Source organism: Podarcis filfolensis (assembly GCF_964270895.1).
Source record: "Podarcis filfolensis genome assembly, chromosome: 1".
Classification (NCBI taxonomy): Eukaryota; Metazoa; Chordata; class Lepidosauria; order Squamata; family Lacertidae; genus Podarcis; species Podarcis filfolensis.
In genome coordinates this window covers 92,254,582-92,275,036 of record NC_139604.1, presented here as the reverse complement: position 1 = coordinate 92,275,036, position 20,455 = coordinate 92,254,582, and the positions used below count along the sequence as shown (strand labels likewise).

General features: G+C 42.6%; 1 protein-coding gene across 1 annotated transcript in view; it reads right to left on the bottom strand.

The window, feature by feature from the left end:
• LOC310759448 (cytosolic phospholipase A2 epsilon-like) overlaps window positions 1-15,273 on the bottom strand; it is a 47,636-nt gene extending 32,363 nt beyond the window's left edge. The window contains exons 1-3 of the mRNA XM_083606715.1: window positions 15,167-15,273; window positions 14,803-14,835; window positions 3,422-3,497 (exon numbers count right to left, since the gene is read on the bottom strand). Of these exons, the coding sequence (XP_083462841.1) occupies window positions 3,422-3,497; window positions 14,803-14,835; window positions 15,167-15,193 (136 nt within the window). The 5' untranslated portion in view covers window positions 15,194-15,273. The remainder of the gene's footprint in view (window positions 1-3,421; window positions 3,498-14,802; window positions 14,836-15,166) is intronic.
• Between the last annotated feature and the right edge of the window lie 5,182 nt (window positions 15,274-20,455).

The following is a 20,455-nucleotide window of genomic DNA, read 5'->3' as shown; positions in this document are numbered from 1 at the left end:
AATCTTATTATATACAGTATATAATATATACTGTCTATATAGATATTATATACAATCTGTATTATATACTTTTTGCCAATAGTTTAAAAATACCTCTTCATTGTACTGTTTTATTGTTGTTAGCCGCCCTGAGCCCGGCTTCGGCTGGGGAGGGCGGAATAGAAATAAAATTTATTATTATTATTATTATTATTATTATTATTATTATTCATAAAGAGCGCAAAAGAATCCACCTGTACCATTTGTCTCAAACTTTAGGCCTCTCTCTTACATAATTGCAGCTTCCTATTACATCACCTCTTTCCTAATAAGCATATTATTTTGTCATCACTAGCCAGCACTTAAGAGCTTTGCATTTTTACATGTACAAGAAAAGACATTTTGCAGAGTGTTGAACTCGTATGTGTCCAGTGACTGGTAATTAATTGCCATGTAGCAATGTAAGTCAACAATAATGAATCACTTGGCGGCTGCAATCTTCAAAGGAGTCACACTCGTTTAGCATTGTCTTGAATATGTAATACCTTGGGTGTTAATTAAAAAAGCCACATCCCCACCCTTCTATCCCACTTAATGCTCATCAGCATGGATCCAAAAACAAGAAAGTTCAGAGAAGGAAATAATCCTCTTCCCTCCACCTGCCTTACCCCATGGCCAGCTGTGCCCCTAAAATCCTCTGGTGGGTTGTGGGCCTTCATAAACAGTGCAGGCTGGAGCACAAGAAGCTGATGGTGGGAGGGAGGGAGGAAAGGGATGAGAAACTTTCCTTCCATGAACTTCCTTAAGTTAACTGGAGGGCACCAGGCTGGGAAAGGCTGCCATAAGACAATAACAAATTGGCTTATTGGAAAAGGAGAGGGGGCATTCAGATGTGAGGAAACAGGAAGCCAAGCTTATTTGTGGTTTCCTAATTTGTTTCTCCCATTCATTCCTGGTGAGCAGCAAAATGGGAATGATCACGGAGCATGTAGCAGCACACTGCTGACACACAAGAAGAACCACAATGAACCAGAAAACTGGGCTGGGTCATTATGACATGTGAGCATGATCATTGAAGTCCAAAAGTGGGGTGGGGGATAGAAGGCTTTATCCCATGAAGCAAGGAGGAGCAGGAATGTGGGAATAGTGGATGAAAACTCAAAGTTCCTACTTGAACATAGAGAAACCATTGGTCAAATCAGATCACATTCTCCTTGTCCCTGTGGGTGGCAGGATTAGGAAATCAAACGTTGCCTTTGGATCCTGTGTTGCTGCCAAATGACACAACAGCCATCCCCGTGTAACAATATATGAAACAGCAATGTTAAGATGTTTCATGTTTCTGTAATGCCACAGAGTGGCAATTGACTCATTGTTACAATTAATAAGTCATTACTTGAAGCTATAAGCAGGAAACAAAGTGTGGTGGAGTCACTGGGGCACGTACTGTATCATGTCCCTAATAGCTATGAAGTATTCTGCCTGTCGGACAACATATCTGTCTGCCCCAGGTGTCTAAAATGAAAGGAAGTCACAGAGATAACCAGGGCCAAACATTTGCAACGTAACCAGAAATAACTTGTTTTCTACATATAACCCAAGAAGACAACCTTTTCCATAAGGAACCATCTTTTGAGGATGGGGGGGAGGGAGCCATTAAAATTAAGGATGCTTTTTCCATGGAGCTTCATAAATTTAGGTTTTGTTTTGTTTTAATGGAGTTGTTTTTAAAGGACTCCCTTGACAATCAAACATTATTCAGAAAGGATGGATGAGAATTGTCATTTGAAGGTTCATGGAATCTGGTGGACAGTGTGGATTTCTTTTGCAACGATAACTGTTGTATGGAACTGGGGTGTGCACCAACCACAAGATTCAGTTCACAACCTGATTTGGTACTTCAGACAACAGCTTGATTTGTTCTGAAGCACTTTGGTGTCAAATACAAATCCTGATTTTGGAAGAAGAAGAAGAAAATGAAGCATCATGGCCTTCCTAAATTCCAACCCACTGCTCCCTCCATTGGTGGAGTAGGAGTAGAGGCAGTAGCAACTTCTGGCGGGATCTCACCAAAACCTCACGAGACCTCACGGTGTGCACAGAATCCCATAAGATTTTGGTGAGAAGCTGCCACTGTGCAAGCTTTGTAAGGGAAGTGGCAGTGTGGGCAGAATTCTACCCCTGTGTAAGGTCAAGTAGAAAGTATCTTTCAGATGACCCTGGTGGTCTATCTTGACTCAGTCCATGTTCCTCCTTCATCATATAGATGCCAGCAGGATCTTGAGGGATCATGACAAGTCTTCTCTTGCCGATAGACCCACTCCAGAAATAAGGGAACCCTTTGCAGACATTGCATGAAGACTGAATGCTCAATTTACCAAAGCAGTAGCATCTTCAACAATAGTGTTATACATTTTGGGGACCCCCAAAACCCTAGAAATTAATAAATGGTAAAATTTTCATTATCTGGAGTACTGAAGCAAAGATTGCAGGCCAGTGGAAAAATACAAGCTAAGCTTCCTTTCCAAACCTCACCTGGGATAGAGGCATTAACATGACAAAAGGTTTTTAATCTGTTGGGAGCCACCCAGAGTGGCTGGGGAAACCCAGCCAGATGGGCGGGGTATAAATAAATAATAATTTGCCCATCTAAGAGGAATCTTGAGCCTGGGCAGACAGAAGATTGCCAGGGTAACGGGGTGTGAGATGACAAGAAAAGGGTGTCTTTAGAAAGATGTGCTGGGAAGAAGGGGGAGAAAAAAAGACAGAGATCCATCTTGGGCAGGATGGCTGAAGACTGGCGGGCTGGGAGAGATGCTTTTGACTCCTGTTCAAGCCCTACTTGAAATGACCATGCTGTAAGATCTGGACTCTCTCCATGCAGACTGATGTTGTAAATATGTGAATAAACCATATTTCTTAAAGCTATGACAGTCTCTGCCACAACTTCAATTCTCCTGGAGTGGATTTTTCTGTGAAAAGGCTTGAGAGCTCAACTGTGCTACTAATCACAAATTTTCAGTTTGATCATGTGCACAAAGGCATCCTGTTCCTTAATTCTTAGCATATGGCTAAGTGGGACACATTTCTGTTTACTCTGCATACAGTGCGCTCCCACCACTGGTTTGGGAAGCAGGGTGCACACAACATTAGCCCCAATCCATACATATCCTGTATCTATCCTGGCATTTCTTATGCAGTGTTGTATTTTGATGCATTTCCCCCCCAAAACCAGCTTCAATCTGGACTGAGAAAAAGAAAAGCCTCATTGCATGTTAAGCTGGTAAGGTGTACACAGCCTACGGCTGCCCAGCTGAGCCACAATTTTGTACCTGGCTGTGGTTGATCAACCTCGGGGTTCTAGCAAAAACAAAGTAGATCTGCAAGTCTGCCCACCCAGCTCTAGAAGGATGGAATATTTGGCAGCAACAGAGATACTCACAAATATCTGCCTTCTGGATATTCCTGGCTCTCAGTATTCTTATTGTGAGGAGTCTGAAAGGAGTTTCTTCTTTGTGCTGATATAAAAAAGCAACAATAAATGAATGGACATGGGGATTTGAGGGTGCCCATTAACATGCATATATACAAATAGGATGGAAAATGAATGATATAGCATAAAATGGGGAAAAGTTTTGCTTCTGCAATTTGGTGATTTCTCACTGATGCAATGCAGTACTTCACAAAACACCTGCCCTGTTTGTATTGCATATTTTAGAAAAAGTGTTAAAGAGTTAGAGAAACAAATAAGCAGAAATTTATTAGAGTCAAGCCTCACAACCCCAAGCAGGAAACATTTCTCTGAGTGTAATTTCTAGCCAAATAGAGTCCTTATGAGACCTCTCCTCTTTGATAGTGAGCCCTCTGCATCACTTCCCAAAGTAGGGATCTCCCCCCCACACACACACTTGGGGAAGGTAGAGAAGGGAGGACCAGCTGCAAACAATGACTCAGCATAAGAGCAGGTAGAGAAGGAGCTGGATATATGAGTCTCCGACTCCTCTTTGCTTTTGCAGGGTTAATAGCTCCTCACTGAGCTCACTGGGCTTCCGGCTCCAGAAATCTTCCTGACTCAGCTACTGCTACGGCCCTGACTCTGGCTCCAGCCTCCTGGACTCATTAAAAGTAAAACAAGTCTATCAGTGACAACAAGCGAAACAGCTTGTTCCTTGCTGCACAAGTTCAGATCTGTGCATCTGGCAGCTTCACTGCTACAATTGTTTTAACTCTGTGTGGTTTTTTTAAAAAAATATGTGGGGTTTTGTTACTGTTGTTTTTTTCTTGAGGGGAGATGTGCCTGGGAAGAGAGGAGCTGGGAAGAGCAGGGGCACAATTCTAATTTTGACCTATACAGTGCTGATTTTGACCTATACAGTGGTACCTCGGATGCAAACAGGATCCATTCTGGAGCCCCATTCACATCCTGAACAGAACGTAAAACACATCTGCACATGCGCGGGTCACGTTTTGCCGCTTCCGCGCATGACGTCATTTTGACTGTCTGCACATGCGTGAGTGGCAAAACCCGGAAGTAACGCGCTCTGTTACTTCTGGGTCGCCGTGGAGCGCAACCGGAAAATACTTATGCTGAAGGGTATGAGTGTAAAGCCTTAAATGGCTCAGGACCGCAATACCTCAACAACCACGTCTCTCCTTATGAAATTACCCAGACCCTGCAATCATCATCTGAAGCTCTTCTTCAGGTCCCTCCTCTATGAGAGGTCTGGAGGGTGGCAAAACAAGAAGTATTGTTTAGGAAGGATCGCCTAGCACCTTCGTGCCATATCTTTAGTAAAGGTAAAGGGACCCCTGACCATTAGGTCCAGTCGTGACCAACTCTGGGGTTGAGTGCTCATCTCGCTCTATAGGCCAAGGGAGCCGGCGTTTCTCCGCAGACAGCTTCCGGGTCATGTGGCCAGCATGACTAAGCCGCTTCTGGCGAACCTGAGCAGCACACGGAAACACCGTTTACCTTCCCGCTGGAGCGGTACCTATTTATCTACTTGCACTTTGACATGCTTTCGAACTGCTAGGTTGGCATGAGCAGGGACTGAACAACGGGAGCTCACCCAGTCGCAGGGATTCGAACCGCTGACCTTCTGATCGGCAAGTCCTAGGCTCTGTGGTTTAACCCACAGCGCCACCCGCATCCCTATCTTTAGGCACCAAGCAAAAACATTCATCTTCTTCCAGGCCTTTGGGTAATTAAACAATCTATGGCCTTTTAAACTGTGGGAAGGGTTATAGTTTTTGTTTGTTATTATGTTAGGTATATTGTAAACCACCTTGTGATCCTCAGATGAAAGGAGGTACAGCAAATTAATAAATAATAACATAAATAAACAATGATAATGTAATCTGTTGTGGCAAACTACGTTTCCCCAGGCTCATGCTAAAACACAATGGCGACAAACCAAAGAAACATGAGCACACACAGCCTGACTGATTTGCTCAGAAGTCTCTACTGGACAAAGGAATTCTCCGCCTCCTTCAATTGCACAATTTCATTATGTTGTTCTGCCTCTGTGGTCTGAATTTCAATTCGGTGAACTTCCCACACAATAATCAATGTGGTGCAATGCTTCACAACATACTGCTGGAATTGTTTGGAAACTGTGACGAGGCAAGATATGGTGGGATTTCAAACCCTGTGGCATCATGCTGACATCACAAGACGGAATTACCGCACCATGTCCAACCTGATGGGAAGAGCTATCCATTTGGAAATCACCATGTGAATCAGTCATGATTGTCATGTTCTGTTGCACTGTTTGCCAGTGACTATTACTAATAGTGACTATTACTATTACTAATATGAAATGTGAGGAAAAGGTGAGGGACTACCAGTGCAAGTTTAGCCAATCAAACATAAAGCTGAAAAAAGTTAAAGAAGACTGCATGCTGTGTGTTGAAAGAAAACTATATGAAAATGATATATTGTTGGTATTTAACACCAAGCAAACTGGCAAAGATGTATAAAACTAGTTCAAATGTTTCTGGAAATGTAAAAAGAAGGAACTTCTTTTTACTCTTTTCTATATGTGGTGGTTATGTGATAAAGTAAAGGTGTTCTGGGGAATGATCTATAATGAGTTAAAGAAAATGTTTAAATATACATCTGTTAAGAAACCAGAAGCCTTTTCGTTAGGAGAAGAGCTACCGAGAAAAGACAAACAATTATTTATGTATGCAACAACAGCAGCAAGAGTATTACCAGCCCAGAAATGGAAGCAAGAAGAACTACCATCAAAAGAAGATTGGCAAACTAAGCTAATGAACTATGCAGAAATGGCAAGACTGACAAGGAAGATCAGAAACCAAGGAGATCAAGTATTTGAAAAAGAATGGAGTAAATATTTGAATTATTTAAAAGACCATTGTAAGCACTTAAAATTATTGGCAGAATTGTGAAGAGCTTGTATTGTGAATGTTTATTATAATTATTATTATTTTTTGCATATTTGATTCAGAATTGGTATATTAATACATGCAGTTAATTGGGAATTATTTTAGAAACCCGTGGAGGGAAGGGAGGAGGTCTGAAGGTTAAATTGAAGTTGTGAAAAAAGATATAAAATATGGATGTTAAGGAAAATCTGAGAACAATAAAAATATTTATATTTAAAAAAATCAAACATAAAGCTGAGGGTAAAATTCACTAAGGTGACAGAACACATGAGATCTCAGGAGATTTTGGTGAGCTCTTGTGAGCTCTCATTGGAAGCCGGCGCTTCATGGGCACTTCATTCAGGTAAGGAAGGTGTGGCACTGGTGGCAGGGGGGCAGCCAGTGGCGTAGCGTGGGTTGTCAGCACCCGGGGCAAGGCAAGTAATTTGCGCCCCCTAACCCATGGATTTGCGCCCCCTAACCCGTGGATTTGCGCCCCCTAACCCATGGATTTGCCCTAACCCCAGATGTTGCGCCCGGTGCGGCCCGCCCCCCCTGCACCCCCCACGCTACGCCACTGGGGGCAGCAGAGGCGTGCGGCATGCTCTCATTTTGCCTCAACCTGCAAAACGGAACACACCACCTCTGTGTCCCCTCTCCTCTCCCCATGCGCTCTTCTGGGGGTTCTGGGGATTTGACAGGACACTGAGCTGAGGAGAAAGGAAAAGCTCTGCTGAATCAGCAGAACATTTGCAAAAGTTTGTTCCAGCAGCTAGCTATCAGCTTTACCCTTTTGAATCAGGCTACTCGGCTTCTCAATTTATTTATTTTTAGCTAGGAAAGAGTTCATTGTGTTTTAATCCTTAAACCTAAACCAAATTTGTGGATTTCTCTGGCAAGTCCCAGCCATCATAGTCAATGGTCGGGGATGATGCTCTGAGCCGCCCTGAGATCTTTGGATGAAGGGCGGTATAGAAATTTAATAAATAAAAAGGTAATAATAAATAATGATGGGACCTGCTGTCCAGCAACATCTGGAAGGCCACAGGTTCCCCAGCCCTGTCCTTGTGAATAATAATGAATAATCTCTTATTTGTCCCTTGAATAACCTCTGCACATTATGTGATGCCATAAAAACTTCTTTTTTATGGAATTTTACAATTTCATGTACTATTTTGTATTTTTAAAAAGGCAGTGAGAGGGGGAGAACAAACTAAAGCCCCCTTCCTTAAAAAGAGAAAATGGCATTAGGACAGTTTCAAGAGGATATTCAAGAGGCTAAGCAGTGGTGTCCAAACATTTTTCAGAGAGGGCCAGATTTGATGAAGTGAAGGGCCATGGGGGCCGACCAAAGGGCCAACCAAAGTTGTTAACCTTTTTTTAGGATTGAACTTATTGAGAGTTTTTTAGGATTTTACCCCAGGAAATAAACTGCCGCAGGGGCCGGATTAAACCAAAACGGACTTTGAACATGCCTCAGCTAACGAGAGGCTTCTCATCAGTAGTCCCCCAACCTGGTACAACAGGCAGAAATACATTGGACTGAACTTGCTAGGAATAAATGTTTTGGTTTCAAGGCACTGGGCACTGGGCATGCTCCAGTCAAAGTAATGCACATGTGCAATGGCTATCTCAAATGTACAAACCGCAATTTAAATGTGACCTAAGTTGCCAAATTGGATGGAAGCTGGCTTGAGGGAAAGCACATCAAGCCATAGTATCTCTCAAGCAGCTATGGGATAGATATGGATTGTGGCCAATATCATTTGTACACGACTTCAGACATTAGCATTGAGAGAACACTGGAGCCAAAGTGAACTATAATGTTTACACAGGCTTAAAGGAAGCATGCAACATCTGTGTAGGAGATTGCTTTGCACTTTATTTTGTTATAATGTAAATTATTATAATCACAATATACCGTGCCTTGTGAAAACACAGACTGAAAATGCAATTTAATAGATCATTTCAAAGAGCTTCCATTTCTAAAGCAGTAACTGCATTAGTATCTTCAATAAAAACAACAAGGAGGATTCTATCTAATGTAGCACTAAATTAAAGTCACTTTGCACTATTCTTGTTCCACTGGCAAAATGTTGTTGTGCAAGAGAAGGTGAAACATGGCAGAATGAGTTCCTGCTTGTGCAAGTGTTGCATTCAATCCCTCTGTTGTGCAACATTAAAACTCACCCATCTGCCAGTGCAAGTACTTTTGCTCTACTGGACAAGAAATATTGGCTATAGCTCAGAGTCTTGTGGTACTGTGAAGGATTTTGATTTTATCTTTTGTAGTCTAGAGCCTAGTTAATCAAATATAGTAACTGTTAGCTTGAGTTTCAGGTGTGTAGAGACACATCTGGTTTAGAGAGGAGGAGTGTAAAAAGTGAGGTCAGAGGAAAATTAAGTACAGTGGACACTCAGGTTGCGAACATGATCCATGCAGGATGCACGTTCGCAACCCACAGCGTTCGCTATCCGCAGCGGCACATCTGCGCACGCGCAGGTTGAGATTCGACGCTTCTGCATGTGCGCAACTGCTGAAACCCGGAAGTAACCCGTTCCAGTACTTCTGGGTTTCGGCGGTCCGTAACCCAAAAAAACGCAACCTGAAGCGTCTGTAACCCGAGGTATGACTGTATGATGATAAATTGCATTACTAACAGTGGCCATTCAGAAAACAGTTGTTGGTGATAACACAGCCAATCATCATCAACAAAAACGACAACAACAACATTGTAGAATTAGATTAAGAATAAGAGTAAAAACAATAAGAATTTTTAAACAAACTGTTCAAGCCTCTTGTTGAATTGCCATTGTTAACTGTGGATTGCCACTCCTAATAACTTAATCATCACCATCTATGCCTTCTGCATTTCATTTTCCTTTGACCTCACTGTTTACAGTCTCCCAGCAGCCATACATAACATGTACACAACACTTTGTGTCAGTTGTAAGTTTGCTGAGGAATAGGCAGTGGTATCATTTGCACTCACTACACAGACTTGCATTACTTTAACCAAGTGCCCTCCAGATGTTTTGGTCTACAACTCCCATCAATCCCACCCAACATGGCTATATAGAGTGACATCTTGTCAAGTCAAGAGGTTTGATAAAACCCAATGAAAAACTGAGAGAGAGAGAGAGAGAGAGAGAGAGAGAGAGAGAGAGAGAGTCCCCTGAAGTTCTTTTCCCAAGGCTTTTGGGAAGCCGGAAACACTAGTCATTCTTATAAAACCCTAAGCATACAACAGCCCTCAATTATAACCAGACACCTATTTCTGGTTATAATCAAAAAATAAAACAGCACATAAGTAAGATGCTGAAGCTCAGAATTATGACACTTGGGAACTCATAACGTTCACCTCAACAACAACAACAACCAGAAAAGGTGGGCAGCATGACCCCCAGAAAATTTCTTTGGATTTGATTTGAGCTAATTCAAATTCTAAGTCATTCTCAGTTTTTTGAGAAGCAGCTTGGTTTATTTTCCAGGCACTCCAAAGCGATATAGACAATCCAACAAATGGTCTTAAAACTAAACCTTCTTTGAAGTTTAAACTTGAATTTATCCAAAAGCATTCCTGCCCCCACAACACGTAATGGTGCCTTGATACCATATTTAATTTAAAGTAACATGCTTCCATCTCTGTGCAAATTGGTACACCAGGAAGAAACAAGCCCACAAAACCATACGTGATGTCTTCCTCAGTTTATGGTAGGCCTGCACAACTTGTGAAACATCAAGCAAATGCAATCTATCAAATATCAAATATTTATAGCAATACTGTAGATGCCCAGTAAACATTCTGAGGTCTGCAAAGAACACAAATCAGGTGATTTGCAGGCTTGCTACAAGAGACTGAATTGGACCTTTAAAGCCCAACATGGTTGAATCCCTGAGTTACCTTAGGCAATGTCTTCCCCTGTGTGATCCCACAAGGCTTTTAAGATCTACCAATGAGGCCCTGCATGCTGAAAACATTGGTATGAATGGAGATGACAATTGTTTAATTTGGGAGGCCCATTCCAGCATCTTCAGAATTTAAAGTGCCATGGTTAGACTTGCAGCTAGGCAAGATTCACATAGAGGCATCCTTTGCATAAAGCAGCGGTGAGAAACCTGCAGTTCTCCATTCTCCAGTCCCAAAACATCTGGAGGGCCGAGTTTGCCTATGCCTGAGTTAGGTTATCCATGTCCAGATAGGGACATAGCTGGGCCACCAGCTGAAACTGATGGAAGGCACTCAGGGTACCTTGCAGCTTTGAGATCACATCACAGCACATCTTGAGGAGTTTGCATGTGGGCTGGCTTCTAATGCGGAGTAGGCTTAGACTTGATTGGATTCAATATTTTTCTACCCTTACCAAAAGCCTATTTCAGTTCCATCTCCTAGGAAACATTCATATATGAAGCAGGCTGGTCCCAAAGAAACCGCATTACTACTACTATACAGTGGTACCTCGGGTTAAGTACGTAATTCGTTCCGGAGGTCCGTTCTTAACCTGAAACTGTTCTTAACCTGAAGCACCACTTTAGCTAATGGGTCCTCCTTCTCCAGCCGCGCCGCTAGAGCACGATTTCTGTTCTTATCCTGAAGCAAAGTTCTTAACCTGAAGCACTATTTCTGGGTTAGTGGAGTGTGTAACCTGAAGCGTATGTAACCTGAAGCGTATGTAACCTGAGATACCACTGCATTATGATATTAGTTAGGGGTGTGCATCGGTTCTGTGTGAGTGTTAAATAAAACAAATTGGGGGGATTGACGTGGAAGCAAGGTGTCAACAGCCCTCCTACACTGGGGCTAAACAAAGTCTCATGACACCTTGTTTCTGAAATTTTTCATACCTTGTATCTATGTGTCCCTATAAATTGCTATGTTTCTCTGAGGTCATGAGCTATTCAAGACTGAGGTTGTCCAAAATGTTGCCCACAGAGCACTGTAGAGCTCTGGATTTGTTTGTTTGTTTGTTTGTTTGTTTGTTTGTTTGTTTGTTTGTTTGTTTGTTTTTAAAGCACAGCAGCAGAGGATATTTTTAAAAGTTACAAGTTTAATTTAATTTTAGAAAATTCTACATTCTACATCAGGGGTCAGCAAACTTTTTCAGCAGGGGCCCAGTCCACTGTCCCTCTGACCTTGTGGGGGGCCGGACTATAATTCGAAGGGGGAAAATGAACGAATTCCTATGCCCCACAAATAAGCCAGAGATGCATTTGAAATAAAAGGACACATTCTACTCATGTAAAAACATGCTGATTCCCAGACCATCCGCGGGCCAGATTTAGAAGGTGATTGGGCCCGATCCAGTCCCAGGCCTTAGTTTGCCTACCCATGTTCTACATTAATAAACAAACAAACAAACAAACAAACAAACCCAAAGTTCTTCAGAACTCTGCAGGCAGCATTCTCAACAGCCTCACACTAAAATGCATATCAGAGGCTTGTAAAGGTCTAGGCATGTAAGGCCTATTGAAGGACATAAATAACCACCAGAAAAGGCTGGTGTGAAGATGCAAAGTTTAAACAAATGTACAAGCGAGAATGCACACCGCTCAGCATCCTCCTACTAGCTATGAAGTAAGAAAGAGACAGCCATCTGCTCCCCACCCCCATAAGACATGATGGGAGAAAGTAATCTTTTACTTTCCCCACAAAAAGTCACAGAACCTATCTGTCTGCAATTTTGCTGGATTAATGCACTCTGTGCCAGTAAATTTCATCCCCTTTTACCAAAAGAAGGAAAAGTTATAGCTGTTTTTAGATTCCCCACTATAGTGAATGGGGAATCACAGAACTTCGTTTTGTACAAATCAGCTTGAAAACTGAAACACAGATCAAAACAGAGAGCTCAAAGCAACTCAGAAATTGATTGGATTAAAAACAACAACAACCCCGAAACAAATACATGGTGAATCTTGGGGTCTGTGAACACCCTTAATATTAATTTGGCAATCTGCATAAGCCAAGATGTTCCATTAGGGTGTACTTTCTGTCAATCCCCCTGCCCCCTATGATTACAATCATACAAGGGGGAAAGCAGTTATGAGCCTCCTGACCCCCAATACTCTCACTAGTCCCCATTGCTATTTTTGCAGGCCCCTCTTTTAGAATTGGGTTCTAAATCACATGGGGACCCTTTCTGAGTAGAGCAGGTTCACCAATGGAGATGTTCAGCCCCCAATACTTGGGGAGCTGCAAGAATGAAGCTGTCCAGGGAGGCACGTCCACCAACTCATGCATGCTCTTCCCCTTGTGAGATGGTCATGGGAGGGCAGAGGAGAACACAATAGGCCTCATATCAGTAATAATCCCATTCTTGCTGAATATTGTGATATTTCCATCACTACAGAGGACTTCAATATGGCCAGAATCATTAGGGATTTACAACAGCTGTTCAGGCAAACAGAAGTGGTACAGAATGGCCGCTTACCATCCTCCCAGTGCATGGCAGTTGTGGCCTGACGCGGTGCCTCCTTTTTCCCCCAGACACACCACGCTATCTTAGCTGTTTTTCCCTGTCCCCCTTGACCGCAGCGGATGCTCACGGGTTCCCGCCAAACCCATCCATTCAGAGGAGCCAATCTGCTCCAGACCCAGGGGGGGGGGATGAGGAGTGGACCTGAGGGAGGCAAGCTTCCTTTGGGTCCATCCTCCATCAATTTGCCCAGCCAACCCCTCAGCACAGCATCCAGTCAGCTGGGAGCATCACCCACCCTTTCATTAATAGTTTGTTACTGCTCTAACATTTCCTTTTCAGCTAGGAGGGCTTTGCTGTGGTCTTTTGACAGTTGCTGTATTCGGAGCCGGGAATGAATTTTCCCTGCTTTGCAGGTTTCACCTTCCCCTTAGCACTAGTCACAACTTTGGCGGTTTAGGCCTTGGGCGTAATCCTATAGTCTTTCATCCAATTCGGGTGCGGTGAAATGGTGACTCACCCAGCCCCTGTTCTCTGTGGCAGCGATAACATGGTACCCTGTTAGAAGGGTCTGGTGGAGAGTCTCTGTCCCAAGAGCCACTTGGTAGGGCTAGCGGGCCATAGAGCTTCCCTCGGCATTTGGAGGCCATCTGCGTAAACCTGCCTTTTGTGATGGATTCACCCCCGAATAGACCCGGTCATGCCTCAGCCCCCCAGCAGGGGTGGGGCTGAGAGGGATATATGCCCAATACCTTCCTACATCTATGCCAAGGCTTCCTACATCTGAAATCAATAAAGGTGTAGCCATTTTGAATCCCAGACAGTTGTCGTGTCCATTCATTTCCCACTCAGTAGTTAGGCACGCCGGGTGGGGGACTCTGTGGCTGGGCATGCAAATAATTCTGAATTTTGTCCATCTTCACTGTAATATCTAAAGCAGGTGTGTTGCAACCGACACAAGGCATTATCACCACACTCTTGAGTCTCTGATACAGGGATGGAGAACCTGCGGCCTTCTAGATATTGCTGGACTACAACTCACATCACCATTAACCCTGCTGGCTGGGGATGATGGAAACTGGAGTCCAATCTCTGGAGGACTCAGTGCTTTTTTTCAGGGGGTACTCAAGGGTACGCAACACCGGCACCTCTTTTTTTGTTGTTAAAAAGTGTGGCACTTACTGTAACAGCCTCATGGTGAGTACCGGCACCTATTTTTCTAGGGAAAAAGCACTGAGGACCAAAGATTAGCCACCACTATTAGAGCATCTCCCAATTCTCAGAGAAAGAGGGGTAGCTCAGTTGTTTTCAACACTATAGCCGTTCATCAGTACAAAAACATACTTGTTCAAAGAAACAATAGGAAGTAACACCCCAATTAGTGTATCCCATATTACTATTCTTTATTGCTATTATTGCAATTTTTAATTGATTTTATTCTTGCAACTTTGATACAGCACTGGGGAGGATTATCGGGGGGGGGGATTCAGTACATCTCCCAATATAAAAAGATAAACTTCTGAAAGGCCTTTTCCATATAATTTTTACAGTTGCACTGTAGCCTGCTTTTCATGTGTAAAACCCGCTGAATGAAATGCTGCTCTCATTTGAGACTAACTATCTGGCATCCTTAGAGTTCCGACTTTTTTTAATATAATATTCTCAGGATAAATCCTGAATGTCCCTAAGCAGAAAACACTGTGTAGAACCTTATATAGTAACATACAGCCATATTTCCATGAAACAAATTGAGAAAGGAACAAAAAGAAGGAGGAACAAATCTATAATGAGAGACATTTTGAAAATAGAACAGTTCCCAAGAACAAAGTAAGAATCTGAGTGTGCTGGTACAGAGATGAAAATTATAAGATCTGGTGAACCACCACAACATTCAGCATTTATCCATGTATACAGTGTGTTTGCGATTGAAATTATGGCACGTTTTCATCCTAACATCCACTCCCCTGACACACGTCATAACAAACTTATGTTCTGAAGGTGTTTACCCCATTTCATACATACCGGTCTTGCCAAATTTCGATTATTTGCTAAGCCCTAAAGAAAGAAAGAAAAATAGATTAAAAATAGCCACTCGGTGTTGTTACAAGTTCCACCTACATGCATAAATACTTCACAGCTCTCCTACCAGAGTGGTTTGTTTAATTGTTTGTAAGGTTTCTCACTCGCTCTCAGGCTATATGTACCAAAGGGAATCAAACCAAAAGGGCAGAGATGAAAGGCAACTCTTTCAAGCAAGTACAGCACCTGTGGATTTGTCAAGTTGCTCAAACATGTTCTACCTACATTTGAAAGCACTCATAACGAGCTTCAGAATGGGCTTCCTATAAGCCCAGGCTGTTTGGCTTGATTTGCAAAGTTTTCTTACCTCAGGTGAACTTGAATTAGCTCCCATCGTGGTATCTGCTGCATATGATCCAGTTGCTCGAAGTGGTGCTTGAGTGATAAAGTTCACAGCTGACAGTGCCTCCTGGGTGAAGTAGATGAGCAGGTGACTCATGACCCCACCCCTTTCTGAATTCCAAGGAATGAAAATAGCTCCCTCCCTATTTCCTTCAGTATCTTGAAGCCAGTCATTTGAGTTAATTGATGCTGAAGGTCCCCGTGTTGTGGTGGAGGTGACTTAAGTGGCTATAGGTCATTGTGGCCATACAACTTGGTTGATGAGAACATCCATTTAACTATTCAGCCTGTGTAATGAGCTCTCAAAGTCTAGGAAAGTTACGCTGTTTAAATGAAGCTATGTGAACTACCTGGAGATGAAGCAGCTTGAGGTGAAGGACCACTTTGTGGGAACCCAATACAAAGATGGTGGTCGTATCCCTGTATCTTTTCCCCTGGACTTCTCAGTATCTGGAGAATGGGGAACCATTAAATGTGCAAATAAATGTTTGGAAAATTATTTAAGTAAATGCAAAGAAGAAAGATTGTTGGTTAGATAGCAGTTCATGGCCACTCTATGATCTTCCTCCACTGAAAAATGCAGGTGTTTGACTGACGTAGCCCTTAATCTGCATAACAAGACTTAACCAATAAAGATTTTATAGAACATTGATAAAGAGAATACTCCCATATTTGTGGGTGTTGATGAAAATGTGACGAGGACATAGAGAAGGCTTGGAGTTGGGTAACAGAATCATCTATTTCCCCACTACAGAGATTCAAAGCTTGCCAAAAGTCTTAATGGCCAAAATATGAGGCCTTTTGGGTTGAAGAGTGGATATAAAATATCAGTAAGCATTTAGCCAACATGTACATAGAGCTAGTCAGCTGAAATTAATACAGCTCTAGAATCACTTATCTTGTTCTGAATGGTGTCCAATTTGTGGCACACCAGTCCGGTCTACAAAAACGTTCATATTGCAGGAAACCATATAATAGCACCATGATGAACCAGGGAACATCATTCCCCTCCAGGTATAACAGGTGCCCATTATCTGCACTTTTCAGAAGAAAATGGATGTCATGTTTGTTCCAGTGGACTTTTCCAGCTGATTGAATGGATCTCTGCCATGGGTGCCATTTTTGTATTGTTTTGCTTTTTGTGGTTTTAACTGGTTTGTGTGTTTTTTGCTATTTTTTATTGTACATCACATTGAGACTTGTGTGGAAGGCGATTAATAATACAGCTGTACCTCGGTTCTCAAACGTCTCAAAAGTCGAATGTTTCAGTTTTCGAACACTGAAAACCCGGAAATAAATGCTTCAGTTTCCAAAAGCTTTTCGGAAGTCGAACACACTACGTGGCTTCCATATTGAGTTTTCCGGAAGTAAATGCTTCAGTTTCCGAATGATTCGGAACTCAGTCTTCTGAAATGGATTACGGTTGAAAACCGAGGTACCACTGTATATCATAGGAGCACCTCCATCACAAAATTATACCAGGATGGGACCAAAGTACAGCACTTGCCTGTTTAGGAAACCTCAAAAATTGTTGAACTTTTTAAAGGAAAACCCAAAAGTTGTTGATCTTTTTCAGTAAAAGCTACAAGAATTTTTGAGCTTTTTGGGACATTTGCTGGATTCTAAAAAAATAATCCAGGACGCCATTTTTGGAAGTGAATTCCAGGAAAATCAAGATGTATGGCCATCATCCCTGAGCATTGTCCCTGCTGGCTACGGAAGTTGTAGTCTGAATATCTGAATGGCACCATGTTGGCTATTCCTGAGATATATTACCCAGGAAGGATAGCTCCTTCTTTCTATTTATGCACTACCAAGCTTTTGCAACACAGTTAAAAGTGACAATTACTTCATAGCAGGTAGAAGCAGCTTAACGTCTTCCTTATCCATGAAAAGAAACATATGCAAATAATTGCTTGGGGCCACCTTAGGCTCATGTGTCAACTTGTCTTATTTCTGTCAACTCAGTTGAATTTCTGTGCCTTGCCCATTTGTTCCCTGAACACAGCAACTAATAATAAACGTACTTACATGGAAGGAAATCCCATTGACTATAGTGTACCAGTCTCAAGTTGGAAAGTTGGAAATTTTCCATTATTAATCCAGAATGTTCCACTGTTAATACAGAATCTCCATTTTAGTTTCTTTTTATAGATAAGATCAACCACCAAATAAGAATCTCACCATGCTCTAAGTAGCAAGCAACCTCAAAGCATGAGAAATTTATTCCGATCTTCAAATAACTGGAGGGGGTACTGAGATTCTGAGGTCCCCAGAGGGGTGCCCCAAAACACTCGTTTTCAGACACTTCCCTATGCAAGGGAAGATTTCAAAACTATTGTAGGGAGGGGGAGGCAGAGCATGAAATTAACGTGTAAATTTTTGGTACTAAAAAGAAGTAAAACTGGATTTCTTTTAAGTATACAAAGCTTACAAGTACAGTGGTACCTCGGGTTAAGTACTTAATTCGTTCCGGAGGTCCGTTCTTAACCTGAAACTGTTCTTAACCTGAAGCACCACTTTAGCTAATGGGGCCGCACCACCAGAGCACAATTTCTGTTCTCATCCTGAAGCAAAGTTCTTAATCCAAGGTAATATTTCTGGGTTAGCAGAGTCTGTAACCTGAAGCGTATATAACCTGAAGCGTATGTAATCCGAGGTACTACTGTACACAAAGATAAAGAGGTAAGAGCCAGGAAACTATCAAATTAGATAATAAGGCAGGGTTAGCTTGCCCTTCACAAGGAAGAACCAGTTCCTGGTTGGTACAGGCAAGGCTAGCCTTACTATGAGCCACAATGAGCTTCATGGCTCAGATGGCAGATTGGGAGAGGTGTCAGTTTGTTGGTCCCTATCAGCCACATGTCACCATGGCTACATCTTCACAGCTGCTGCTGCTGCTTTTGTCATGTGGAGCCCTTGCCCCATGTCTCACTGCGGGGAAGAGGCCCTTCCTTACATTGAGGCATTGTGGGTCCCAAAGACCCCATTGGGACTTCTTTCAGAAATAGCTGTATGTTGTGCATAGTTGTCTGTGGAAAAATGCAAATGCACGGGAACCTACTCACATGTAGAGGCTCTGTGCTATCAGGATACCCATGCAACCTCACCTCTCAGGCATGTAGAGGGCCTACCTGTGAGTAGTGCTCAGGAGTTCAAATACCACTGCTGACAACCACACATGGCATGTAGTTGTTGCAGAAAGAAGACCTGGTGGCAGAGCTGGGGCTAAAAACACAGATCTGCTCCACGGTCAACAAAGATATGCTCTAGCTGAGAGTAAGGCATGACTAGGGCTAGAGAATTCTCAATACCACCACCACCAAGCCACAGCTCACAGCTCACCACCACCAAGCCACAGCTCACAGCATTATCTGGAGGAAGCCATGACAGTTAAACTGGTAAAATACAATATGCATTAGTGTAGCTATCAGCTATCTGGCTCACATGGATTGCAATCCAACGTGTTTATTCATAGATGCTCGGCACTGTGTGTGCTGCTGAGCCTGTACTTTTCCTTCCCTGACTAAACGTCTCTTTCGCCCAAGTAAGACATCCACGTGCACAGTTAAAGTACACAACTTCCTCCCAAATAATTTTGGGAACAGTAGTTTGTTATAATGGTAGTAAGGAGAAAGGTAAAGGACCCCTGGATGGTTACATCTAGTCAAATGGGGTTGTGGCGGTCATCTTGCTTCAGGCCAAGGGAGCCAGTGTTTGTCTATAGACAGCTTTCCAGGTTATGTGGCCAGCATGACTAAACCACTTCTGGCTCAATGGAAACACAGTGACAGAAACCAGAGCGCATGGAAATGCCATCTACCTTCGCGCCGCAGTGGTAACTATTTATCTACTCATGGTGGCATGCTTTTGAACTGCTAGGTTGGGAGGAGCTGGGACAGAGCAATGGGAGCTCACCCCATTGCATGGATTCAAACCGCTGACCTTCTGATCGGCAAGCCCAAGAGCCTCTGTGGTTTAGACCACAGCGCCACCCGTATCCCCCTAATGGTAGTAGGAACTGTAGGTCTATGAGGAGGAAACTACATTGCCCGTGGTCTTTAGCAAAAAGTTGGATCTTAGATTTGTTATCATATATAGTTAAACTAGCACAATAAATGCCAAAAGCTAGTAAGTGATTCTGGTATATTCTGAAGCATGAAAGCAATCCAGCATAATGGCCCTACAATGGTAAAGAAAGTATTGCAGAGGACAATTTAAGGGAGTGGGACTCTATAACATAGCAGTCAGAAGCCAGGCTGCTTGTTTTAAAAAAAATGGACCAAAGATTATAAAGACTGAAATATAGCCCTGTCTGGTTTTAAAGACACAAAGCAAAAACATGCCTTTAAAAAAATATTGTTACAGTGGTACCTCGGGTTACAGATGCTTCAGGTTACAGACGCTTCAGGTTACAGACTCCGCTAACCCAGAAATAGTACCTCGGATTAAGAACTTTGCTTCAGAATGAGAACAGAAATCACGCAGCAGTGGCACGGCAGCAGAGGGAGGCCCCATTAGCTAAAGTGGTACCTCAGGTTAAGAACAGTTTCAGGTTAAGAACGGACCTCCAGAACGAATTAAGTTCTTAACCCGAGGTACCACTGTACTGTTGTTAGTAGCATCAGTAGTTGCACTTCAGGTGTGGTATGACCAAAGTGTAGATTCCTATAAAATGTGTATAATTTAAATTGGGGGGGGGGCAGGTAGGTTGCATTACCAAAACAAAAAGTCTGCACAAAATGAAATCAGATGGACCTATGACTGAACATCAACAAAATTGAAATAGGATGTAATTATCTTGCTCTGTCCATCCATAGCTAGAAGATCTACACCTGTTTAGTTTGGGGGGGAATAGACTGGGGTGGGGGGCTCAATAAAATGCTACTGCTATCACCTTTTGAGGGCAAAACAATGGTGACAGCACCACACATACACCTAGCATAAGAGGGAGAAAAAAGAAAAGGCATTTTTAATGGGGGGAGGACTATTTTTTTATTTAAAAAATATATTAAAGGTAAGTGTGTGTGTGTTACACACACACATGCACTGACTCTTCCCAAAAAAATCTGAAGCGCACACACACACACACACACACACACACACACACACGGATTTTGCCATTCTTGAATAGGGCAGCAAAACTAAGATGACCATTTCCATTTTACATTCAGTTTCTTACATGTGTATGTACATCATTTTATTACTCAGTGCTTGATGACTGTACCTGAAAGTGTGTACTGACTTAACTGAA